General features: G+C 40.3%; 1 protein-coding gene across 6 annotated transcripts in view; it reads right to left on the reverse strand.

Moving 5' to 3' along the window:
- The window catches only part of SNX14 (sorting nexin 14), a 99,931-nt gene extending 86,193 nt beyond the window's left edge, over positions 1-13,738 (reverse strand). For all 6 annotated transcript variants that reach the window (XM_059401017.1, XM_059401019.1, XM_059401015.1 and 3 more), the window contains exon 1: positions 13,451-13,738. In XM_059401017.1, the coding sequence (XP_059257000.1) occupies positions 13,451-13,650 (200 nt within the window). In that variant the 5' untranslated portion in view covers positions 13,651-13,738. The remainder of the gene's footprint in view (positions 1-13,450) is intronic.
- Between the last annotated feature and the right edge of the window lie 5,080 nt (positions 13,739-18,818).

The raw sequence follows: 18,818 nt of genomic DNA on the forward strand, positions 1-18,818 counted from the left end.
TGTGTGTGTATATATATACATATGTGTGTGTGTGTATATATATGGTAACTATTTCCAGGCAGTACAAGATGAAAATCCTTAAGAGAAAGGAAACACACAACTGAGTTCCACATCTATCCCAGTTCTCTAACTGAGGACAATTTATCAAGTGCAGTACAGAACAGAAAGGATTACAGAAGACCTGGAAGTTCAGAATTGGGAAATATACGGCACCAAGTATTAAGAAGAGGTGAAGTGAAGATGCATGATTAGAGATGCTTACCTATTATAGACAGTACAAACAGTGATCAAGTAAATATAAAATCTGAGAGACAAAGGCTGAGGCCCCAAACTAGATGATTTGCCTGGTCTTAATATTGCCTGCAGAATAAAATAAAACCCCCTAAATCTTTACAGTCCCTTTCAATCTGGCCCCAGTTCACTTTTCTACTTTCTTTCACTTTTCTTATTTCTTCCCATTCCATCCCCCACACACTCACCCCCAGTAACCTCTACACCTAACACGGGGCATGGGGCTTGAACTCACAACTTGCATGCTCTACTGACTAAGCCAGCCAGGTACCCCTCTTCTCATTCCTGTATACAAAGCTTCACTCCACCGAAAATAGCATACTTGACATCCAGTTATGTTTTGTTTTTTAAAGATTTTACTTATTTGACAGAGATCACAAGCAGGCAAAGAGGGAAGCGGGGAGGGGGGGAAGCAGGCTCCCCGCTGAGCAGAAAGCCCCCTGTGGGGTTCGATCCCAGGACCCTGGGATCATGACCCGAGCTGAAGGTAGAAGCTTTAACCCACTGAGCTACCCAGGTGCCCCTGACATCAAGCTTTAAAAAAAAGGAACCTTATACTTGGAAACTAACTCAAATTATAGAGATATTTCAGAGAGGAAATTATCAAATTCTTGTTCGCAGCTGCTTACCAAATATAATTTTGACCCAGACAGTCATGACTCAGAATTGAGAATTTTTAGGATTTTTGAACAGTTATATAATACACATTTCATATATACTTGAAATGAGATCTAATGGAGTACTCCATCATTAGATATTAATATTTCTGCAACAAAACATAAAAGCAATAAGAAGAAGTAAGTCAGAAATAAAGACTATAAATAGGGGCGCCTGGGTGGCTCAGTCAGTTAAGCATCTACCTTTGGCTCAGGTCATGACCTCAGGGCCAGACATCAGGCTCCCTGCTCAGTGGGGAGCCTGCTTCTCCCTCTCCCTCTGCCTCCCGCTCCTTCTGCTTATTCTCTCTCACTTTCTCTCTCTGTGTCAAATAAATAAGACCTCAAAAAAAAAAAAAAAAAGAGAGAGAGACAAGATTAAATAAATAAATAAAAGACCAAATAAATAGTCTCATGTCTGTTCAGATCAGGTTTTGTCATCAAATGTAATTGGTACAAACTTAGGGTTAAAATTACTTCTTCACAGAGCTTTTGATTTCAGAATTACAGATTAGGAACTGCAGACGTGTAGATCAAATGACAGTCAGATTTTAGACTGAATGACAATAAATACTACATGCAGTATGTGTGGGCTTTAACTAAAGCAAGCAATAACTAAGGTATTATTTAAGAAGAAAATCTATATCCTTAAATGCATTAATCCAGTAGTTCTCAACCAAGGGTATTTTGCCCCCCACGGGGCATTTGGCAGTATATGCAGACATTTTGGTTGTCTGAACTGTGGAGAGGGGGAAAGGGAAGGTGCACTATTGACATCAAGTGGCTAGAAACCAAGATTGCTGCTAAATATCCTACAATGCACAGGCCAGCCCCTCACAACAAAAAATTATCTAGCCCAAATTATCAATAGTGCTGATGTTGAGAAATCCTGCATCAATCAGAGACAAATACTAAAACCAACAACCTAAGCATTCATAAAGTTGGGGGGAATAAAACAGGATCCAAACACATAAAAAGGAAGGAAACAATAAATTGGGGGAAAAAAACAGGATCCAAATACATAAAAAGGAAGGAAACAATAAAGAGAAGAATAGAAATCAAGAAAGTAGACAACAATGACAAGAGGAAATAACAAAATATAAGCTTAGTTTTTGAAAAATTTATAAAATAAGCAAAACTGTAATTAGATTTATCTTCTTTTCCAACTTGAGCTATATTTTACCATAACTAAAGGGACCTAACAAGTGAAGTAAAGCAATTCTAGAAGGAAAAATAGTGGAGAGAGAGAGAGAGAAAGAATTCAAATTTTAAAATATATAAGGAATGAAAAAAATGAGAAAATCATCATGTTGCAACCTATAATGAAATAACTCATTCATGGAATAATAAATGGTAAAACCAAAGAAGTTTACGGGGCAAAGTTATTAGCTGTCACTACCCAAATCCACAAAAAGTGAGGCGACTCCATCTTGTGTGGAGTTATCCTCTCATGTGATATAATTCTTACACACACAAAAAGATCTAAATCTAATCAAATTTATAAATCTAACACCTTGTCTACAAAAAATATGCAGGTAAGAATTAAAAAAAAAAAAAAAAAAAAAAAGACACCATAAGGAACCTAACAGCATAAGTGTGAACAAATGACCCAGTTTCTTCAAGTCAGTGGTGGGGAGACGGGAGAGAAGCAGGTAAGGAGGAATGTTCTAGATCCAGGTAAACAAACTATGGCTTATGAGCCAAATGCCACCTGCTTTGGTACGGCTCCCAAGCTAAGCGAAGATTTTACAATTTTTTTTAACGATTCTTTGAAAAGAAAAGAAAAAAAAAAGAATATGGGACAGAAACCTGATGCAGCCCAAAAGTCTAAAATATTTACTATCTGACACTTCATAGAAAAATTTTGCCAACTTTTATTGTTAATTATAAGAGATTTACAAAAGCCTGAAAGATATAGCTCCCACATACAATGAGTGGACCTATTTTAGATCCTGATTAGTATAGATACACTACCAATTTTTATGCAGTTAGGAAAATTTGATTATGGACTTACATGATATTAACCAACTAGTGTTAATTTTTTAAGGTTATGGCTTTGAGTAGAAGTCATTTTTAAAATGGAGGAAGACTTGGGCGCCTGGGTGGCTCAGTGGGTTAAGCCTCTGCCTTCGGCTCAGGTCATCATCCCAGGGTCCTGGGATCGAGTCCCACATCGGGCTCTCTGCTCAGCAGGGAGCCTGCTTCCTCCTCTTCTCTCTCTGCCTGCCTCTCTGCCTACTTATGATCTCGCTCTGTCAAATAAATAAATAAAATCTTTTTTTAAAAAATAAATAAAACGGAAAAAGACTAGATATTTTTCAAATACGCAAAATACTGATGGTTGTTGAGACTGAGTGATGGGTGCTTGGAAGTGCCTTGTACTCTTTTTTCTATGCATGCTTGGAAATTTTCAAAATCAAAAGCTAATAAAAAAGACAAAAGTTTCAGCAAGACAGATCAAGGAATAAAACAAAAAAAGAATATAAATACACAAAATACTGAATGAAAAAGAAATAATGAGAGCTAAAACTGAAATGAAAATTAAACTGCAAACAACTATGTTCATAAACTGGATAACCTATATGACATAAATTTTTGGAAATAGACAAAAATGCTAGAAATTAGTAAGTGAAGAACTAGATAACTTATATAGACCAGTTATCATTACTATAATTAAAATAGTAATCAGAGACCTAGCTGAAAAAAAGAAAGAAAAAAAAAAGACCCTGGCAAATGGTAAAGATGGTAATGAGACAGATAATCCCTATCCTATATACATGACTTTGGGGAAAAAAAAAAATGAGAAAAAGCTACTAATTTAAAAGAACTAATATAATTTTAATTCCCAAATCAGACAAAGACAATATAAGAAAATCATTAGGTCTTTCTTACTTACCAAATACTAAGAGTAAAATATTAGTTAACTAAAACTAGCAGTATATCATAAAATAAAGAATAATACATTACAAGAAAGGCATGTTTTTAAATAGCTCATTATCTTTTTTTTTTAAGATTTTATTTATTTATTTGACAGAGATCACAAGTAGGCAGAGAGGCAGCCAGAGAGAGAGAGAGAGAGAGAGAGAAGCAGGCTCCCTGCTGAGCAGAGAGACCCACGGGGGGCTCGATCCCAGGACCCTGGGATCATGACCTGAGCCGAAGGCAGAGGCCTCAACCCACTGAGCCACCCAGGTACCCCAATAGCTCATTATCTTTAAATCTACACCATCAACAGTAAAGGAAAAAAAAAAATCAAAATAATGATACCTCTTGATCTAACAAGTTCACAGGGAACAGAAAGGGAAAAAAACATATCCACAACACTATAGGGATGCAGTCAACAAAAGCCAGACTATTAAAAACCTCCACAAAACCTAAGCCCCAGTTTCTTCAACAAAAAATTGCAAGGTTAAAAAAAAAGTAGGGGACGCCTGGGTGGCTCAGTTGGTTAAGCAGCTGCCTTCGGCTCAGGTCATGATCCCAGGGTCCTGAGATCGAGTCCCACATCGGGCTCCTTGCTCGGCGGGGAGCCTGCTTCTCCCTCTGCCTCTGCCTGCCTCTTTGTCTGCCTGTGCTCGCTTGCTCTCTCTCCCTCTGTCTCTTACAAATAAATAAATAAAATCTTAAAAAAAAAAAAAAAGTAGGATTATGGGGAGGGGAGGTAACTTTCTAATTAAAAGATCACATTTGGATCTTAATTTGATTAACTGTAAAAAGATGTTTACAAATAAGATTCATTATGAATGGAGCAATAGAAACATAAAATATGTGAAGATATAGTAAAATGTGAATAGTAAAATCTAAGCAGTACATGACTGGTCATTTATTGTAAATTCATACATTGCTGTATGCTTAAATTTTTTTATCATAAAATGATGGGGAAAGTTCTAGCAAATTCAGAGAAATCTGACCATTGGACATTTGATGATAAGATATTACTTTTTTTTATGTGAAGTGGTATTATGATTATAAAAGAAAAAAAGGACTTGTGTGTTAAGAGACACACACTGAAATTTTTTTTTTAAGATTTTATTTACTTATTTGTCGAAGAGAGAGCACAAGCAGGGGGAGCAGCAGGTAGAAGGAGAGGGAGAAGCAGGCTCCTCTCTGAGCAAGGAACCTGATGAGGGATTTGATCCCAGTACCTTGGAATCATGTCCTGAGTTAAAGGCAGACACTTAAAAGACTGAGCCACCAAGGTTTCCCAAATACTGAGATTTTTAATGTTTATAGATAAAATATGTCACCTGAGATTTGCTTCAAAATAATTGTAGGGGGCTGATAATCTGACTTGAGCTGATAGTTTTTTAAGCTTAGTGACAGATACTGAACAGGTTTCATTATACAATTCTATTTTTATTTTATGTATGTTTAAAATATTCCATAATAAACTTCTTTTAATTTTTTTAAAAGATTTTATTTATTTGCCAGAGAGAGAGAGAGAGAGAGCGAGCACAGGCAGGCTGAGTGGCAACAGAGGCAGAGGGAGAAGCAGGCTCCCCGTTGAGCAAGGAGCCCAATGTGGGACTCGATCCCAGGACGCTGGGATCATGACCTGAGCTGAAGGCAGCTGCTTACCCAACTGAGCCACCCAGGTGTCCCAATGAACTTTTTTTTTAATGAAAAAATGCACTTAAAAAGACACAAGAACAGGTCTGAATGAATGGAGAGATTATGTTCATGGATGAAACCTTTAAAAAAGCAAACATATAAATTCTACCCAGATTAATTCACAAAGTAATAATACCGTGGTGGTATTAAATATGATTGCAAATTCTTTAACACTCTTCACATCAAAAACAGGAATTTAATTTTCTTCCCCTTGAATAGGGGTTAATCTTAATAACACTACAGCTAAGAGAATGTAGCAGAAATGAAGCTGCCTAACTTCCAAAACTAGGTCATAAAATGGTTATGGCTTCCGGCAGGCTGTCTTTCTCAGGATGCCCACCTGTGTAAGCCAGCACCACTTTGGGGGAAAAGCCACAGGTAAAAGCCATATGTATAGGTTCTGGCCTATAGTCTTGCTGAGATCACAGCCAACAATCAGCATTAATTGTCACATACATTAATGAACAAGCCAACAATTACTATTCTAGTCCCTGTCTTCATGCTGCCCAGCTGATGATGCACAGTGAATAGAGATTAGCTATACTGACCAACTTGCCCAAATTACAGTTCTGTGTGCAAATTAGATGTTGCTGACCTAAACCACAAATTTAGGGATGGTTTGTTAGGTGACAATATATAAACAAAACAGAAACTACAATCAAAATTCCAGCTCAGGATGCCTGAGTGGTTCAGTTGGTTAAAGGGCTGCCTTCACCTCAGGTCATGTTCCCAGGGTCCTGGGGATCCAGCCCTGCATAGGACTCCTTGCTCAGTGGAGAGCCTGCTTCTCCCTCTCCCTCTGCCTGCTGCTTTGCCTACTTGTGCTCTCTCCCTCTCTCTCTCTCAAATAAATAAATAAAATCTTTAAAAAAAAAAAAAATCCAGTTCAATCTTCAGAGAAATTTGACATAATCATTCTATAATGTATAGGGAAAATAAGGTTTTCTTTATTTTTAGATTTATTTACTTACTTGAGAGAGAGAGAGCACACACACACAAACGCAAAGAGGGAGAGGGAGAAGCAGAATGCCCGTTGATCAGGGAGCCTGATTCGGGGCTCAATCCTAGGATGCTGGGATCATGACCTGAGCTGAAGGCAGACTCAACCTACTGAGCCATCCAGGTGTCCCGAAAATAAAGGTTTTAAAAAAAAGCTGACCAACTTTGCAAAAGAAGCGCCAAGAGTGAGAACTTGTCCTCGCAGATATAAAACCATACTATGAAATATAACACTACTGTTAAAAAAAAAAAAATCTGGTACTGTTATAGGAAGAGAAAAATAAAGAGAAGAAACAGGGCTTAGAAGTTTGGAAACAAAATATATGACATCCTGGAATCTGTCTGCCTGCATTCAAATTCTGGCCATGACACAATGCAAATTACCTTCTCTGAGTCTTGTTTGGTTTTCTATAAAATGAGATAATAAAATACCTAATTCAAAGTTGTTACGATGATTAAATAAGACCACAACAGTGCTTAGACTAGCCTATAATATACAAAGTTATAAGTGTATGTAAGCCAATTGTTGTAATTTAAAAAATAAAGAACCATCAATGAAGTAAAAAGCCAACCTATGGATAAAATGGGGGAAAAATTTGCAAACCGTGTACATGGTAAGGAGTTAATATCCAAAACATGTAAAGAATTCATTCAACCCAGGGCAATCTTGCACTTCCAATAGGAAGAAGCCTACTTCACTACTCCAACAAGGGGAAGCAATTTTTCTTGCACAGCAACAAGCCCAGCCAATAAGAATATACCATAACTCAAGTAATGAGAAACCACCACCATCCTGCACTCTCCCTTTCTTCCAGTGGACTTTTATTCAAAGCAGACCCTCCCATCTTCCTCTCTTTTCTGTTAAATTACATTCCTCTCCTTTGATCTTCAGGCTTGTCTCTGGTTTCCCATAGCAATTGCCATTCCTTTGGTATTCCTGAGTAAACCCATTTTGCTGGTTAAAAACAAAAAGTGTACAGAAGACCTAAATACACATTTCTCCAAAGAAGTTATATGAAATACCAACAGGTACATGAAAAGATGTTCAACATCATCAATAGTCATTAGGGAGATGCAAATTAAAACCACAACAAGATATCCCCTCACACCTGTTAGAATGGCCATGATCAAAGAGACAAGAGATAGCTGTGCTGGGGTGGCTCAGTTGGTTAAGCCTCTGCCTGTGGCTCAAGTCATGACCCCAGGATGGAGCCCTGCATCAGGCTCCCTGCTCAGCAGAGAGCCTGCTTCTCCCTCTCCCTGCTGCTCCCTCTGCTTGTGCACTGTCTCTCTCTCTCTCTCTCTCTCTCTCTGTCAAATAAATAAATAAAATATTTTTAAAATATTAAATATTTTTTTAAAAGGCAGTAAATAACAAATGCTGGTATGGATGTGGAGAAAAGAGAACCCTTTTGTGCTATTGGTGGGAATGTGAACTGATAGAGCCACTATGGAAACAGTCTGGAGAATTTCCAAAAAGTTAAAAATAAAACTACTATATAATTCGGGAATTCCACTTCTGGATAAATATCCAAAGGAAACAAAAACACTAACTCAAAAAGATGTCTGCACCCCCATGTTCACAGTAACATTATACACAACAGCCAAAATACAGAAACAACCTAAGTGTCCAACAACAAATGAAAAAAAGGGGCACCTGGGTGGCTCAGTGGGTTAGGCCTCTGCCTTTAGCTCAGGTCATGATCCCAGGGTCCTGGCTCTCTGCTCAGTGGGGAGCCTGCTTCCCCCTTCTCTCTGCCTGCCTCTCTGCCTACTTGTGATCTCTGTCAAACAAATAAATAAAATCTTAAAAAAAAAAAACAAATAAACAAAGAAGCTGTGGTATGTATACACACACACACACATAAAAACCATAAAAAATTAGGAAATCCTATCATTTGGGACAACATGGATGGACCTTAGAGGCATATGCTAAGTATTATGCTACGTGAAATAAACAGAGAAAAGAAAAATAGTGTATGATCTCACTTTTATATAAAATATTAAGGAAAAAAACTCACAGAAGAAGATCAGACTTGTGGTTACAAGAGGAGCATAGGAGAGAGAAACTGCAGAAAGGTGGTCGAGTTACAAACTTCCAAGAAGATAAATATGTACTAGGGATGTAATGTACAACACAATGACTATAGCTAACAATTAAGCTACAATTAACTAATTAAAACTAAATCGAGAGGCGCCTGGGTGGCTTAGTGGGTTAAAGCCTCTGCTTCCTCTCAGATCATGATCTCAGGGTCCTGGGATCGAGGCCCGCACCGGGCTCTCTGCTCAGCAGGAAGCCTGCTTCCCCCTCTCTCTGCCTGCCTCTCTGCCTACTTGTGATCTCTGTCCATCAAATAGATAAATAAAATCTTTAATTAATTAAGTAAGTAAAACTACAACAAGCTACCACTATTTATTCACTAAAAGGACTAAATTAAACCTACAGGCAATATCAGACAGAATAGCCAAATGCTTTGGCAGGAGTATAAATTAGTATAATCACTTTGGAAAACTATCTGGCAGTATCTACTTAAGTTAAACAAACACATACACTATGAATAAGCATTTCCATCCATGGGTATCTACCCAAAAGAAATAAGTCTATCAAAAGAAATATATATAAGAATATCCATAGCAGCATTATTCTTAGCTGCTAAAAACTGTAAACAAGTCAAAGGCCCTTCAACAGAAGAATGGATAAACAAAGTATGTCATATTCCCAGTGGAATACTGCAAAATAACAAAAGAGACTGAAGTACTGGCATACACAACAATACAGAAAAATCTCAAAAGAGATGAGAGAAAGAAACCAGATACAAAAGAACCATATAGGGGCGCCTGGGTGGCTCAGTGGGTTAAGCCGCTGCCTTCGGCTCAGGTCATGATCTCAGGGTCCTGGGATCGAGTCCCGCATCGGGCTCTCTGCTCAGCAGGGAGCCTGCTTCCCCCTCTCTCTCTGCCTGCCTCTCCATCTACTTGTGATTTCTCTCTGTCAAATAAATAATAAAAAAAAATCTTTATAAAAAAAAAAAAAAAAAAGAACCATATAATTCCATTTATATGAAATTCAAAAACAAGCAAAACTGATCAATGGTGACTGAGGCTACTGACAAGGGAGTCTACTGGGGTGCTAGAATAAATGAGATTTGGGATTGAGCCCTGCATCGGGCTTCCTAGTCAGTAGGGAGAAGACTTCTCCTCTCCTCCCCACTCTGGCTCACTCTTGATCTCTCGCTATCTCTTTGCTATCTCTTTCTCTCTCAAATAAATAAATAAAATCTTTGAAAAAAAAAATTCATGATCTTAATTCATATTGAAAGAAAAATTTATATACTAAATAATACCTTGAAAGATCTTTAGGATTTAAAGTTTCAAGACTATAAGAGAAAAAATTAATTTCAGGGGTACCTGGCTGGCTCTGTCAATAGAGCATGTGATTCTCAAGCACCACAATGGGTGTAGAGCCTACTTAAAATAAAATTTTTTAAAAATTTTTTAAATGGGCGCCTGGGTGGCTCAAAGGGTTAAGCCTCTGCCTTCAGCTGAGGTCATGATCTCAGGGTCCTGGGATCGAGTCCCACATCGGGCTCTCTGCTCAGCAGGGAGCCTGCTTCCTCCTCTCTCTCTCTCTGCCTGCCTCTCTGCCTGCTTGTGATCTCTGTCTGTCAAATAAATAAATAAAAATCTTAAAAAAAAATTTTTTTAAATAATTCTAAGTTTAACCATATAGAAGGAAAGCTCCAAACCTCCATACTAACTAAAGATTTTAAACTGAAAATTTCTTTAATTTTTTTTTTTAAGATTTTGTTTATTTATTTGACAAACAGAGAACACAAGTAGGCAGAGAGGTATGGGGGTGGGGGGCGATGCAGGCTCCCTGCTGAACAGAGAGCCTGATGTGGGGCTCACTCCCAGGACCTTGGGTTCATGACCTGAGCTGAAGGCAGAGACTTTAACCCACTGAACCACCCAGGGGCCCCTGAAAATTTCTTTTTAAGTTATTTCTAAAAACTAATTGGTGAAATACCTGTGTAGAAGTCATTTACTTTAAGAGTTTTTTAAAAGTAAATCTCTATACCCAATGTGGGGTTCAAACTCACAACGTCAAGATCAAGAGTTTCATGTTCTTCTGAGTCAGCCAGTTGCCCCAAGAAATCACTTACTGATGGTATGCATTAAGTCTATCTTCTCTTATCTAATTTCATCATTATACCCCTAATATTTTTATTTTTTGTATTATATATATTTTTTAATTTCTTTTTTTTTAAAGATTTTATTTATTTGACATATCACAATAGGCAGAGAGGCAGGCAGAAAGAGGGAGGAGGAAGCAGGCTTCCTGCTGAGCAGAGAGCCCAATGCAGGGCTCAATCCCAGGACCCTAGGATCATGACCTGAGCTGAAGGGAGAGGCTTTAACCCACTGAGCCACCCAGGTGCCCCATTTTTAAAATTTCTGAATAGATGTACCTCATATTCCTCACTCCCAGAAGAGGCCACATTTTCTTGTATAACAATCTTCCAGAGCTAGGCAAAGCATACATAAACATACATCTTTGTATGTACATATGAATCTACACACATATTCTAAAAAAAAAATCACATAATATGCTGAAAAGCACACTATATACTGTCTCGTACCTTCCAAAAGCTTTTTCCTAGAAAAAGAACACTTAAACATTTATTTTATTTTATTTTATTTTATTTTATTTTATTTTATTTTTAAGATTTTATTTATTTACTTGACAGACAGAGATCACAAGTAGGCAGAGAGGCAGGCAGAGAGAGAGGAAGGGAAGCAAGCTCCCTGCTGAGCAGAGAGCCCAATGCGGGGCTCAATCCCAGGACCCTGGGATCATGACCTGAGCCGAAGGCAGAGGCTTTGACCCACTGAGCCATCCAGGTGCCCCGATTTATTTTATTTTTAAGTAGACTCTACCCTCAATGTGGGGCTTGAACCCATGACTCTGAGATCAAGGGTCCCATGCTCTACCAACTGAGCCAGCCAGGCACCAAAGGGTACCTAACCATTCTTTAAGTCAAGATAATTATATCATGTTTAAGGTCACTTCTTGCTGCTTTCAACAGTAACAACGGAAAATACCAAAAAACGTATGCAAAAACAATTTCACTCGTAAATTCAACCAATCAGAGATAATATTTATGTATTATACCCTTCTTTCTTTGCATAATACAAATAAAGATACAGGGTAGAGATCAGATGGTATGACTTATTAACAACAAAGAACACTCAACTCTATAATTAAGCAGATGACCTCAGAAATCCAGTTCAAGCTGACCTTGCATGTCCTACCTTGGGCACCTAAACTGACCCATCTACCAAAAGAGATATGTTAAGAGATAGGTTAATTCCTGGACCAAACTTACTAATTACAAAACGTTCACCTATCTCTCATACCAAAGCTATTCATCTAGCTTAGAATACTTTCCAGATGACAGAAAGCAAGTAAGTATTTAATAATTCATTTGACTCTGTTAAGGATTCCTCTTCCTCCATATTCCTAAAATCAAACATCTTACTATCACAATCAAAGCATATTTTCCAGTAAAGTATCAATTGCTATTTAAACCTATTAACCCAGTCAATTATCAAGAAAGCAAAATGGGTAGGGAAAAATTCCAGCTCCAACAGTCACAGCAAGTGGTTACCTTAGAGCAAAATTAAATCACCAAATTCCCAGCGAATGCTTTCCCATTCCTATCCCCAGGGATCAACTACGCAAAATGAAGAACAGAGATGGTTTCAAGTTCAAAACATCAGAAAAAAATATCACGCAGATGCTGCTGCTGTAGAGCATCTCAAGTCTTCCTTCCACCAAGAGCAAATCTGGAAATAATTTGACACAAAAGATCTCCTCTACTAACCTATTTCATCATTACCATTTCTGGAAATAGCTAATTGAAGGAAATCAAATTTCTTTCAGGGAAAGAAACTTCCCATTTCAAAATGTCAAGAGAATTTATCAATTTCAACTTCCAATCTTCCCTTTTGTAATATTCTAGAGATACTGAGGCAGGTACTATTTTGCTTTCCGACTTCAACAAATCTTTACGATCATCCATTTTAACCATCCACCCTCTGGGGAAAGCTTCGGGTACAAGACTGTGTGTGAGGCTTTCAGCTGAAGACGGTGTGCGTGTGTGTGCTTCAGCTGTAAGACTGTGTGTGTGCACGCACCCTTCCCCTGGTAAGACTGTGCGTGTGCGCCCTTCGGCTTTAAGTGTCTGGGTGTGCGTCTGGGCGTTGCTTCAGCTGTAAGGCCGTGCGTGTTTGTGCGCACAATGCGGCTATAAAACTCTATGAGCACCCTTTAGCTGTAAGACTGTGCGTGTGTCTGTGTGTGTCTGTGTGCGTGCGCGCGCACGCCCTTCGGCTGTAAGACCGTGCGTGTGGGCGTGCGCCCTCAGCTCCAAGGCTAAGCAAGCCTGTGTGTGCGCATGCGTGCACTGACAGCTAGGGGAGTCGGCCTGAAACCGGGGCTGCTACAGGACCTGGAACCCTGCTCGTCAGCTGACCGGACCTCCCCTGCAAGGTCTCAAATTGGGACGCACAGAGAGATTTCACGCCTCTGAAAAACAGCGATGATGCAGCACCAGGTTTTAAGGAACAGGTGAAAAGTAAGTAAGAATCGGGGCCAAGTGTCTCAGGAGACCGGCCTCAGCAAAAGGGGCACTGGAACGCATCCCACCCGGCAGGCACTTCCGGCCCCGGACGCTCCGCCCAGCTCCCCGAGGCCGCTGTTTCCAAGGCCTCGAAGCTGGCCGCAAGCGCCGCAGTTGCGCAGCCCAGGCGGCCTCCACACCGTGAAATAACACGGGCTCCCGTCCGCAGCCCGCAGAGTAGCCGCCCGCCAGACCCGCGTGCGACGTTACCTATTGAGGAGCAGGGAGGCGACGCTAAGGCAGAGCAGCAGGAAGCAGAACAGCGGGTACTGGCGGCAGATCTCGCGTCCCACGTCCAGCCGCAGCCGCTGCTTCAGCTTCTCCCCCATCGCCCGCACCCAGGACACCATCTCCGCTGGCGTGGCTGAAGTTCCACTACAGACTGAGGCCGAGGTCGAGGCGACCCCCATCCACCTCTCGCGTCTCCGCCCCCACCCGGCCCGGCGGCTACCCACACAGCCGCGGACCGGCGGACCGTCCGCCGGCAGCAGTCGCCCAAGGCCCCGCCCAAGGCCCCGCCGCGCGTGCGCGGCCTCCGCCCCCCGCCCCTCCTGCCGCCGGCGGTGGGGACTGCCGCACGACGTGCCCGAGGTCGTCACCCTGCGCAAAATCCGGCGCGTCCCCCCATCTCCGCCTTCTTGGCGAGGGCAGCGCGCCGTCTCCCACGAAGGGCAGGACTCCACTAGCGAGTGGCCTTTCCCGGAAATCAGGGGAAAGCTGCAGCAGCCCGTAACCGCCTGGATCGCGGAGGAGAGAAAGAAGGTTGTGCCGGAGCACGGGAGAAACTACAGCCCCGCGCAGCCGCCGGGCCCTGCCTGCGGGACCTCCTGAGCTCGCGGGGCGCGCTGGGGACTGTAGTTTTTGTGACGCGAGCCGTGGAGGGATGGAGTGGGTGGTCTTGGCCCCCGCCACTCTCCACGCCTTCTCGACGTAGGCTTTGCTCCGAATGGGGACAAGTCGAGCTTTATGCGACCCCCAAGGGAGAGAAAGTTGGGGGGGAGCGGAGACGACTCAGTCCTTATTTGGCGAGGGGTGGGAGGGGGCGGCGGGTGAGTAAAACAGCCCTGGAATACGAGAGTCAAACCCACGGGCCGCCACCCCTGCGGGCGCATATTCTACACACTCACGGGCAAGGTAGTACTCAGGTCACCACGGCCTCGCGGGCCTAATCAAAATCCTAGTGTTTGGACGAAGCCACTTGGCAAGTTAGGCTAAATCCCTCTTGTATCCTGGAGCTTTCGCTTAAATCTTACCATTTCTGATCTTTTAATTTCCTATTTTACGCCAAGCTACTCTGAGAAATGCAGGAAGACATCGTAATTAGTAAAATTTATTTAGGCGGCGCGCTGAACTTTCATATAAAGGTCACACCTCATGATATAGGTGCTCTTATTTTCCCCATTTCATAGGTACTGAGACAGAAAGGAACCTGCTCAGAATCCTACAGCTAGCAAAACCGGGATTTGAAGTAGTTCTAATCCCAGAACAGGCACGTGATTTTTTTCCCCCCCTTAGGATCTTACCCTCCAAACTGCAAAGACAGATATGTTTAGAAATTATATGTGTGTGTGTGTGTGTGTGTATCTTGAACATTCACCATATATATATGGTGCATGTTCGATTTCATGAATATTTGCCCATGTTATTATGAATACACAGATAATCTTTAATGATGCATTATTTTCCTTAAGCATGTGCCATCTTGGGGCGCCTGGGTGGCTCAGTGGATTAAAGCCTCTGCCTTCAGCTGGGGTCATGATCTCAGGCTCTTGGCTGCCTCTGCCTACTTGTGATCTGTCTCTGCCAAAGAAATAAATAATATCTTTAAAAAAAAAAAGAATGTGCCATCTTTAGGGGCGCCTGGGTGGCTCAGTGGGTTAAAGCCTCTGCCTTCTGCTCAGGTCATGATCCCAGGATCCTGGGCTGGAGCCCTGCATTGGGTTCTCTGCTCAGCAGGGAGTCTGCTTCCCTTCTCCTCTCTCTGCCTGCCTTTCTGCCTACTTGTGATCTCTGTCAAATAAATAAATAAAACCTTAAAAAAAAAAAAAAGAATGTGCCATCTTTAGTCTATTAGTGCTATTTAATCTCATTGACATTATGATTACCATTTTGTTTCATAAATTTATACACATCTCTATTTTTTTAGGATCAACATCAGTACAGTTGCTTGATCAAAGGGTAAGAACATGATACATAATGGGGCGCCTGCGTGTCTTAGTCACTTAAGTATCTGCCTTTGGTTCAGGTCATGATCCCAGGGTCCTCTGATGGAGCCCCACCTCTGGCGCTCTGCTCAGCCTGGAGTTTGCTTCTCTCTCCCCCTCTGCTCTCTCTCTCTCTCTCTCTCAAATAAATACAATCTTAAAAAAAAAAAAAGAACATGATACTGTCAAATTTCTTCCTAGAATGGTTTAATAATTCCAGGGTGGTATATAACATTTCACTGGTCCTCATCATTAGGTACTGTCTAAACTAACATCACAAATATACTCCTGCTGTACCATTTCTGATTAAACCATTTAAAATACTATGTAACATCACTGGAAAACGTACTGCCTTTTTTAATGTTTTAAGGTACACAAACACTTTGTATATTCATTTCACTTTAGCAGCCTTTTTAAAATTGTCTTTGAATTAATCTATGTTTATATGAACATTCTAGGGTACACTATAACAGGTGTATGTTGAATTAATCTACATGTATCAAAGACCCACACTATGTACTTCAGTAATACTATGGCAAGTTACTTTATTAAATTTTATAAAATTATTAAATGAAGTTATATTGCCAATTCTTTTTAAACATTTTATTTTCCTAAAGGCTTGTTCTGAAATTGCTGTTCAGCTTTGCATTGAGAACCAATACATTTCAAAGATAAAATGTTTCCTGTTCAGGGGTGCCTGGGTGGTTTGCTTGGTTGGGCATCTGCCTTTGGCTTGAGTCATGGTCCCAGGGTCCTGGGATCAAGCCCATGTTGTCAATCTCCCTGCTCAGCAGGGAGCCTGCTTCTCCCTCTCCCTCTGCCCTTCCCCCCAACCCGCATCCTGCTCACGTGGTCTCTCTTTCTCTCTGAAATAAATAAAATCTTTTTAAATTTTTTTTAAGATTTTGTGTGTTTATTTGACAGAGCTCACAAGTAGGCAGAGAGCCAGGTGGGGCGGGGGGAGGGGGGAAGCAGGCTCCCTCCTAAGCAGAGAGCCCAATGCAGGACTCAATTCCAGGACCCTGAGATTATGACCTGAGCCGAAGGCAGAGGCCTTAACCCACTGAGCCACCCAGGCGCCCCAATAAATAAAATCTTTAAAGAAAATGTTGCCTGTTCAAATTAGACATCTTTAGAACATCCAACTTGGACTTTTTCCCATATGAGTTTCTTAGTAGAGGCTGAATAATTTAAATTTTCGTATTATTATTATTAGAAATGGGAAAAACAAAAATAAATCTTTGCTATAAAAAGCCATTTAAAATCCACACCTAAAGCAAGAAAAAAAACTTACTGTTGATATAGACCTCATCAAATAAAATAATGTTATACTTTACTAGATGTTTTCTCTTTAATGTTGTGGTCTAGTATCCACTTTAACACATACACAGAGCTTTTTGTTTGTTTGTTTTTACAAACTTGTATTAAAATTTTTGAACTTCAAGCAAGGATATGGGATATCCACAATCAATCCTTATTCTGAAACCAGCTCCACCTCTACTGGCAGTATTTCACTGAGCAAAGTTAACTTGATCTACCTCAACCCCTGCATCCTCAAGTCTAAAACAGAGATGTCTCTTCAGAAGTTTTAGAGATTAAATTGGGTGGAAATTGCCTATTAAATGTCTTTATATAATGCTTAATAAAACAATTTCCTTATATTATTGTATGAATCTAAGAATGTGGTAAAAGCAGCCAAACCAATTACCTTTATTTGGATAATAACCTAAAATGACAGTGACCTGAGATCACAGCTGATAGCTAGTAAGAGATAGGTACAAAGAGGTTCACTGCCTGCCCTTAAAGTTCTAGACCTACACTGTCCAATACAGTAGCCCCTGACTATTATCAGGCTACTGAGCATTTAGAATGTGGTTAGTTTGAATAGACATGTGCTGTAAATGTAAAATACACATCAGACTTGACATGAAAATAGAATATAAATTGTCTCAATTTTTAAAACAATTAAAAATGATTTTTCAAAATAATGAGCTAAAAAATATTAATCTCACTTCATATTTCTATAATGTGGCTCCATTAATGTAATTTTACTATTGATGTAATTTTTATTTTTTTTTTAAAGATTTTATTTATTTATTTGACAGAGAGAAATCACAAGTAGATGGAGAGGCAGGCAGAGAGAGAGAGAGGGAAGCAGGCTCTCCGCTGAGCAGAGAGCCCGATGCGGGACTCGATCTGAGATCATGACCTGAGCCGAAGGCAGCGGCTTAACCCACTGAGCCACCCAGGCGCCCTGATGTAATTTTTAAATTACACAAGTGGTTTACATTATATTTCTACTGGACAGTGTTGCTCCAGTTAGCTGTGGAGAGCCAGTACAATTAAGTGTGTAAATTTTAGATAAATGGCATAATTACTTGTGTATGTTGGGATACATTTTCAAACTATTAAAAAAATGAAAAACAGTTGATAATGCATTCATCTAAAAGGCTAAAACATACTTCAACCCAATAAAAGCTCCATTATTTTAATGAATATTTATTGAATTAGCAAATAAATATAAGGCACTGTACTGGATGTGATGGCAGATACAATGATTTAGATGCATTTTTCTGACCTCCAAAGGCGTACAATCTAGGGGAGACATGTGACACATGAAAATGTATAATACAAGTCATGTTTATATATAAAGGCTGTAGTATATTTTTTTTAAATGACAAAAGATGGGAAAGAGAAATTTTCAACTAGTGGGATCTGGGACAATTTAAGCAAAGACTAGGATTTATCTCTTTGCTTTAACTTCATTTTCACAAGTCACGCAGCAGTAGGCAATGTTAAGTATTTAAAATGCTTCTAATTAAAACTGATTCTCCCAACCCCACCAGCAAACTGCACAAATTGCTTCTATTGGTACAGGAGTTTGAAAAGATGGTGTTGAATACCTGAATCACAGTAATTGGGACTACTTAACTCTGATGACCCAGAATATACACTAAATCTTAACTGTTGAGAGCCATGACCTGCATGGCATAAGTGGATCAGGAAAAGGATAGATGAATACATACATATTACCCCTAGGACCCATTTCAGTCTATCCCTCCCAGATGACTCCTATAATTTAGAATGTGCTCTCCTCGAACAGGATTGGCATTCCCAAACCCATTTTCCCCTCAGTGTCCCAAAGCATCAAGGTTCATATTTTACTTGTGTGGCATTCATAAGGTTATTTTTAGTCTTTTTTTTTTTAAGTTTTATTTATTTTAGAGTGAGAGAAAGTGAGCATGAGTGGGAGGGACAGAGAGGGAAGAGAATCTCAAGCAGACTAACTACACTGAGCATGGAGCCCAACATGGGCCTCAATCTCATGACCCCGAGATTATGACCTAAGCCAAAACCAAGAGTCAGACACTTAA

This window comes from Mustela nigripes, chromosome 5, assembly GCF_022355385.1.
Source record: "Mustela nigripes isolate SB6536 chromosome 5, MUSNIG.SB6536, whole genome shotgun sequence".
In the NCBI taxonomy this organism is placed as follows: domain Eukaryota; kingdom Metazoa; phylum Chordata; class Mammalia; order Carnivora; family Mustelidae; genus Mustela; species Mustela nigripes.